The sequence below is a fragment of the Cynara cardunculus genome (assembly GCF_001531365.2).
Source record: "Cynara cardunculus var. scolymus isolate 2C chromosome LG 10, CcrdV1, whole genome shotgun sequence".
In the NCBI taxonomy this organism is placed as follows: Eukaryota; Viridiplantae; Streptophyta; class Magnoliopsida; order Asterales; family Asteraceae; genus Cynara; species Cynara cardunculus.
The window spans coordinates 449,855-457,653 of NC_037537.1; the positions used below are offsets into that span (position 1 = coordinate 449,855).

Sequence of the window (7,799 nt, forward strand, 5' to 3'; positions counted from 1 at the left end):
ATCTAAAGCAGTGTTAATAGTTGTGAGAACCTGATGATTCAGGGATTCCTCAGTTAGTGCAAAGATTGCGTATACCGCTTTGCTCTTTTTTAGCTTAATGTTCTAGCATGAAGCTTCATCGCCCAAGATTGGTATTTATACGAATGAAGGAGGAAACATAATGCCACGTAGCTGAAGCCCACTGGCTTTGGTACACAACTATGAAATCGTTTAGACGTTGTTCATGTCATCCCGGTGTGATAATCCTTTTTTGTCAAGGATGCACGTTTCCATGTGGTCCTTTTACATGTCGGATGACACAAATTCATCTGTAGGCGGATTAGCTTTAGTGGTTGAGGACTTGCCTAATCGTCGGCAGTTTCCTCAACTACTAGAGATCCACTAATGACTTTAAGTGGTGGTGGTTCGAGGCTTCCCACTAATATCTTGCGTAACAGCTTTGGTCCTAATCTTCTTCCGGTACACGACATCTTCAACGGAGGTTTTTGTAAAAACCCATTTTTTGTATTTTTTTTTTCTTGTCACGTCATTTCCAACTCAACAAATTAATAACTTACATAAAACTCCATAATAGTAGTTTTAATAACAACCCATTTTGTGGGTCCCATATATAATATAAGTTAAATAAATATATACATATTAATATTATACATGATATAAAGTTCCATAAAATATATAAAAACTAGCAAATTGTCATTTCACACTAACTTCAAATTGTCCCTAGACTTGCAATAAGTACAGTTAGCGTCCCTGTGGTTCACATTTTGTTTTGGAAATCATCTTTGATCACTAACTCTGTTAAATTGTTCGTTAAGTAAGGGGCATTTTGGTCATTTTACCTATTTTCCTTTTTTTTTATTTAATGGTTTCCAAAATACACATGTTTTTAAGCACGTGTACAATCCATTAATGTACCCCAACCCCACGGGTCTTCTTCTTCCCCTTGTCCCATAGTTCGGCGACCCTCTTCGACGAACCCCTCCGACCATTTTCTCTGACAACCCATTGGTGAGCGGTTGGAATTCCAAATCACATTGCAGTCCATACATCGATCCCAAATCATATTCCAATAATATAACTCGTTTCACCTGAGAATTCATCTTTGTTGGATATATATAAGGTGATTCAGGGGAAGGGAGGGGTTCAAACGAGAACATATTTCCGAAGAACGCGATAACACCTTTTACTATAGACAGTCACATGTGATACTAAATCAAATACCCGAACGACTTTTGGCACGATCTAGGTTGCAGGCCAAGTCGCTCTTACATCACCAAGCCTCCTCACATGTATTATCACATGTGATAAATGTATTGTTGATGTGATACTATGATTCATCAAGACCATCACATGTGATAGTAAATCATAGGCCCAAACGACCTTTGACGCGACCTAAGTTGCAAGACACGACGTCCACACACCACTAGGTCCCCTCATGTGTATTATCACGTGTGATAAGAGTGTTCTCGCATTCTCATAAAATGCAAGTGTTCTCGTTTGAACCTCCACTTTCAGGGAAAACCCATAAACAAAAATAAACGAATGAACATCTTGGTAACTATTCATCTAGATGGTATGTATATGTGCATACAAGTAATTGAAGCTGTTTATTGGTTTTTACGCACGTGTGTATGTTACACACACTTGCATACGGGACAAACTGTTTACAAATTAATTTTATACACATGCACATACCGTCCAAGTGAATGATTTACCCGTGTGTTTCTCATTTTTTTTTCATTTTCTGTTGTTTTCCTATATATATATATATATATATATATATATATATATAGTAGTAATAATAATAAATAATAATAATAATTTCTCTTTTAATTTTATCAGCAGCTCCCTTGATATTAATTATGGTTAAATTGCAGCAAACACCATAAGTATTTTTTTACATTACTGCTGTGTTTTGGAATATTATAACCATACACGGCTAGGAAAGCTTATATTCTTTGTTACTATGAATATAGGAAATGCGTGCACCAAGTTCCCTCTCTCTTGGAAGTTCTKCTGATTCCAATTTGAAGGAGGCTTGGCGTTCAGATGGATCTGAGGACAAGAAAGATTGGAGGAAAACTGGAATTGAAGCAGAAAGTGGTCGCCGCTGGCGTGAAGAAGAAAGAGAAACAGGCTTACTTGGTAGAAGAGAGGGCAGGAAAAATGATCGTCGTGTTGATGTGGGTAATAATACGCCTTGTAATAGAGCACCTTCCTCTGATAGGTGGCTTGATGTTGGTAACCGCAGTGCTGGGCATGAGGCACGACGTGACGGTAAATGGTCATCTAGGTGGGGTCCAGACGAGATAGAAAAGGAAACACGGACTGAGAAGAGGACATATGCAGAGAAGGAAGATGCTCATGGTGACACTCAAGCACATGCAAGTAGCTCAAGAGAAACACAGTAGTAACCACAATGACCAAAACTATAATTAGTTCAAAGAAAACGAGACTTGATAGTAACTTACAACGACAAGGACCAAAAGTGTAACTTTATAAAATCAATTAAAAACTAATTAATAAGAAAACCATTCGATTTCCTTCAAAAAAGAAAGAAAGAAAAACATTCGACAATCTCTATCCAATTAAATACAACGATTGAGCCACCGAACTCAACAATGGCGTCCCGCGACAAGAATCCGGCAAAACCATCGACGAGTCGTCCCCGCGGCATTCGAACTCTCTCCGATTTGAACCGCCCCTCCGCTCACGATTCTGACAGCGACTCGGATGCCCCTCAGGAGTACTATACCGGCGGCGAAAAGAGGTTTCCCTTCGATAACTTCCAAACCCTAGATTTCTTTTTCTTTCTCACTGATCGTTTAAATCCTGGATTAGTTTGTGACGACAATAGATTATTGATCATCGATCATCGATCATGTTGATTGAATCAAATTGAGCCTGCAAAGCTTTGTTTTAAATGTGGAGGTTGTGTGGGTAAATTTATTGTTTTATTGAATAATATATTAGAGTATACTTTTTTTTAGATTTTGAAAAATAAGGTTGCACCGTTATGTGGTAAATTTGAGGGGAATGGGCGATTTTTAAACTAAATTTTACTTAAATTAGGGATTTTTTTTGAAATTGGAGTTCAATGCAATGGATCAAGTGCTTGTTTGAAAATAAGTGTTGCATATGTTACTCGTAATTGGGGGTTCCATTTGGTTTCAATTTTTGATGATCTTTTTGTTACATGTTCATTCAGTTGAGCTTTTATTGACAGAAAGCATGGATGAATTGTCGTTTGTAGCTTTTATTGACTAAAAAATTCTTGTTAGAGACTTTATGTGCCTGGGATCGTTGTTTACCGTGATCTTCCACTGTCACATTGATCATATTAAAAGTTGAAACAGCAGGGAAAATGAAAGACTTCCTGCATTCTAGATGTCTTGATTTGTAACAAATGAAGAGGGTCATGGGTATGTTCGTGGTCGGACCATGTTGGTTATAGAAGTATTCTCCACAATTAGATCATGTGTTTGGGATGAGTTTGAAAACATTTATTGACGTTCTTCCAGCAAAATATCAGGATTTGAGTTTGTATCATTTACATCATCTGCAAGTAGACGATGTTTGCAGCGGGCTATACTGAGCCACCTGTGATGGAGTTATTATTGTTGCAACAGCTTTATATGATTCCCATGCATGACCAACAAAATGTGAATCTGTTGGAAATTTTGAGGTTTTACAAGTAATTTTTGTAGAGATCAATAATGGGTTTTCAGAAGCTGATCTTGAAAAACCAAGAAAGCTTATTTTTATTATCTGGTAGGGATAAATCGAGGTGGCCAATTTGGATGTTTGCTTAGGTTATGGCCATGTTTGACAAGCATAAGCTAGCTTATTTTTGCACTTATTGAAAAAACTCTGTTTGGTTAACAATAAACTAGTTTTCTGAAAGCTAATTTAAGGGCTTTTATGCCTCTTTAAGTTTTCCCAGAATTTTCTGCAGACGAGATAAATAGTCTTTTTTGTGCATTTTCCAATTAATTTTTCAACATGCCCTTTAGGTTATTTTACATTATCATCTAGTTGCTATTTGTTACCACCAAACATGACTAGTTTATTAGCTAGCTTTTCAGCTAGTTAGGCAAACAAACATATATTATGGTTATCTCTTTGAACACACTTCAGTCTTATGTTCATCTTCTTCTATGCTGTTGTCTATGGGTAAGGATGAATATTGGTGATGCATATTTATGACATCGGTTACAATCCTATCTGCAGTGGTATGCTTGTCCAAGATCCTAATAAGGTTAATGATGTGGATGAAATATTTAAGCAAGCAAGGCAGTTAGGTGGTGTAGAGGGACCTGTAGAAAATCTTCATCCTTCTTCAAGCTCAAGAAGTTTTACAGGCACTGGTAGATTACTCTCGGGAGAAGCAGTACCAGCCGCTCCTCAGCAGCCGCAGAATCTTGTTCACAATATTGTTTTTTGGAGAAATGGTTTCACTGTAAATGATGGACCATTGAGGAGGTTGGATGATCCTGAAAATGCACCCTTCCTCGAGGTAATTGAGAATATACCAGTTTTGTTATCAGGTGTTTGATTCTTAGGGAGCGTTTGGTATGTGGGACAGAACGGATCAGGGCAGAACAAAAACTTGTTGTCTCACGTTTGGTGCGACAGTAAACTGGGACAGGACAAGACTGAGTGAGACAAAATGCACTCTTTTGTCCCACCAAAAAGGTGGGATAAAAATCAGGGAGATGGTACAAGATTAGTAAAATACTAAACTACCCATGTAAACTTAAAACCCTAAAAGCTTGCACATTTCTTTCACATGCATACCTCACTCTAGCCCGTCCAGTCCTGTCCCATCCCCTCTATGTACCAAATGCACACTTAATGTCCAAACCAAACAAGCCTGTTATATCCAACCAAAAGGTGGAGTCCGGGGAGGGTGGGATCTATCCTGAAGAGTAAAGTGACTGTTTCCGTGAAGGGCTTGATTCTTAATGTACACGAAGCAATAATTCCTCATTTCACAATCTTCCTTTGGTTCTTTTCCTGTGTTGAATATGCATAAAACCAGCGACTTTCTTGCGGATTTACATTCACGATTTCCGTTTTTGTTGTTGTTTATCTTCATCTTCTCGAACACTAAAAATGTCCTATATATACATGAACCAATTTTTTTCTTATTTCTGCATATGTTTATTGTTTTCTTTTTGTGATTTGTTTTGCAGAGCATCAGGAAGTCTGAGTGTCCAAAAGAGTTGGAGCCTGCTAACAGAAGGTCCTCTGTTCATGTCAATCTAATAAGGAGGGATGAGAATTTCCTGGTTAGTCCTCTCTCTCTCTCTCTAGCCGGTTTAAACCAAGTTGATACTTTCTGTCGAAAGTATATGTCCACAAAAAAAACACATAAAATTAAACAATGTTTAATTTATTACACTTTAATTAGCAAAAGACAATTTTACCCTTAGTAATAGAGACAAACCTTCTGTCTCTATATTCAGAGTTGGAAATTTTAGTAAATTATAACAATATGTATTTGGAAGGAGACACTTTTACTCCCTCCCCAAAATAAGTGTCAACAATAGAAATGGCTCACAATTTTGGACATAATAATTTTTACACTTTTTAGTTAAAGAAATGACAACTTTACCCTTAATTGATATATCTATCTTATCAAATCTCAAATATTTGGAAATTTATTAATATATTTTTTAAAATGGACGCCTATTTTGGGACAAACATAAATAGAAACGTGGACACTTATTTTGGGATGGATGTAGTATTTTGAGACAAACTTAAATAAAAATAAATTGGGACGAGATTACTTGTGAGCATGTATTACCAGTTATGCCTGCAACTCGTCTCATGTCTTTCTTGATCCTTTGGAAATCAATGGTGACGACACAACACAGTGACTGTGTGGTTGTACAAAGTTATGTAGTCGCCTGAAAGTCGCACCCTTTTTATTTTTCTTGTAGGAACCGGTAGCAAGCCAAGTTGCATTTCAAGGTGTAGGAAGAACATTAGGTAGGAGCACGGATGAACCAGCACCCGTGCCAAATACCACAAACGCCCCTGTGCCTTCTAGGGGTCTAATTTTAGACACTACTTTGCCATCAACCTCTATTCAGCTCAGGTTAGCCGATGGGACCCGAATGATTGCCCACTTCAACCATCATCATACTGTAGCTGACATCCGAGCCTTCATTAATGCATCTAGGCCTGATGGGTCAAGTGATTATCAGCTGCAAACAGTTGGGTTCCCACCGAAGCAACTCATTGATTTGAGCCAGACTATTGAGCAGGCTGGCCTTGCCAACTCGGTTGTCATCCAGAAAATCTAAGTAATGCTTTCTAAGGTGTTGTTCGGTTGTGGCTTAATGGGTTAAATAGGCTGAATGGTTGAGGGGTAAAATAGCCATATTCATCGTTCAAGCTGTTTATTCCGTGTAACCACAGAATAACAATTTGGTCTAATCCATACAGGACTTAATTGAAAAACAACCGAACAACACCTAATTCTCTGATTATATTATCATATTTAGCCGCGCTATTTGTGTCTTAAAACCAAAGAATTTGATCTCTTGTTTAGTAATTTTGATTGGTACCCAATATCTGATCTTCAACTCTTTACAAGCCGAAGGTGTTCATGGAAATTATCTTTCTACTTTTTGGGATACATGATATGTTTGCTTACATTCATCCCTCGGATTCTACTTTTAAGTAGGATATACCGGGTTTGCTTAGTCTGGTTTTTTATTGTCTATGCATTGTCAGCGTTTTCCACGAGGGGGTGATAATGTGTGGGTATAAATTTGGAGACTGAAAAACATAGCCACTCCTTAGAGACTGGTCGAGGTTAATGCTTCAACCGGTTATTCGGGTATTTAAATGTTTAAAACTTTATATCTTAAGTACCAAAATGGAATTTTGGAATTACGTTTTTCAAAATAGGAATCAAGTTAAAGTACGTTATTTTTTCATGTAATTTGCTAAAAAAAAACAGGCCTAATAATAATTATAATTGGTTACTACCATTTTTATCAGGCAATCGGCTTAACCGATTAAGGCTCGGATAAGACGACCGTGCCATCTCTATAATGAATTCAAAACAATGCGATAACACAAAATGTAACTGATATAAACGTCCAATGTAAAATTTTACTAACTTGATATTCTCTTTAGCTTGTATCATTATTAATGCAAAAAAAGTTGTATCGTATAACCACATTAATCGTCTTAACCATTACTAATTATCTATATTATATTATAAAGTATTGGATAAAAACGTTTAAAAACCATTTTTTATGTATAAAGCGCTGTTTATTAATGCATATTACTTAAAATTCAAAATCACAAGTAAATTATGCGTAAATATAACTTATCAAAACTTTATTTTTTGAATCCGTGTAACTAATTATAGATAAACATAATCAAATACGAGATAGACATCTCATTTTGAATATACAAAATCTAAAATATAATTAGGATAATCTTTAGTTATAATAAAATACTTAATTATTATCTTTATAAAAATTTTACTAGAAGCGTACTCGCGCAATGCAGCGAGATATATCATGATTTTAATATTTTATTTTATTCTTTATCTCAGTCGATGTTATAATATGGTTTTATGTGATTTTGATAAAACAATGATGTTTTTATTTTTGAATAAAATATATGTTTGAAGATATCATAAAATTTTAACAAAAATATATCGATATTAATATCAAATTAACTATTTGAAATTCTTTAATTTTTTTGTGTAATTTTTTAATTTAATTTTTTTATAATTTAATTTATGTACAATAACGAAGTAATTTATATTTGTT

The 7,799-nt window shown here is 35.8% G+C and overlaps 1 protein-coding gene across 1 annotated transcript; it reads left to right on the forward strand.

Annotated features, from left to right (window-relative positions):
- The first annotated feature begins 2,563 nt into the window (after positions 1-2,563).
- LOC112519342 (plant UBX domain-containing protein 4-like) lies at positions 2,564-6,603 on the forward strand. Its single transcript, XM_025127400.1, has 4 exons — positions 2,564-2,770; positions 4,231-4,516; positions 5,196-5,291; positions 5,946-6,603. The coding sequence occupies exons 1-4, from the start codon at positions 2,622-2,624 to the stop codon at positions 6,309-6,311; spliced, it is 897 nt and encodes a 298-aa protein (XP_024983168.1). The 5' UTR covers positions 2,564-2,621; the 3' UTR covers positions 6,312-6,603.
- The last annotated feature ends 1,196 nt before the right edge of the window (positions 6,604-7,799 follow it).

Excerpts from the sequence above, each read along its gene's own strand:
- LOC112519342 (XM_025127400.1), top strand. The coding sequence starts at position 2,622 with ATGGCGTCCCGCGACAAGAATCCGGCAAAACCATCGACGAGTCGTCCC. Across the intron at positions 4,517-5,195 it reads AAAATGCACCCTTCCTCGAG|AGCATCAGGAAGTCTGAGTG; the intron begins GTAATTGAGAAT and ends TTTGTTTTGCAG. Across the intron at positions 5,292-5,945 it reads GGAGGGATGAGAATTTCCTG|GAACCGGTAGCAAGCCAAGT; the intron begins GTTAGTCCTCTC and ends TTTTTCTTGTAG.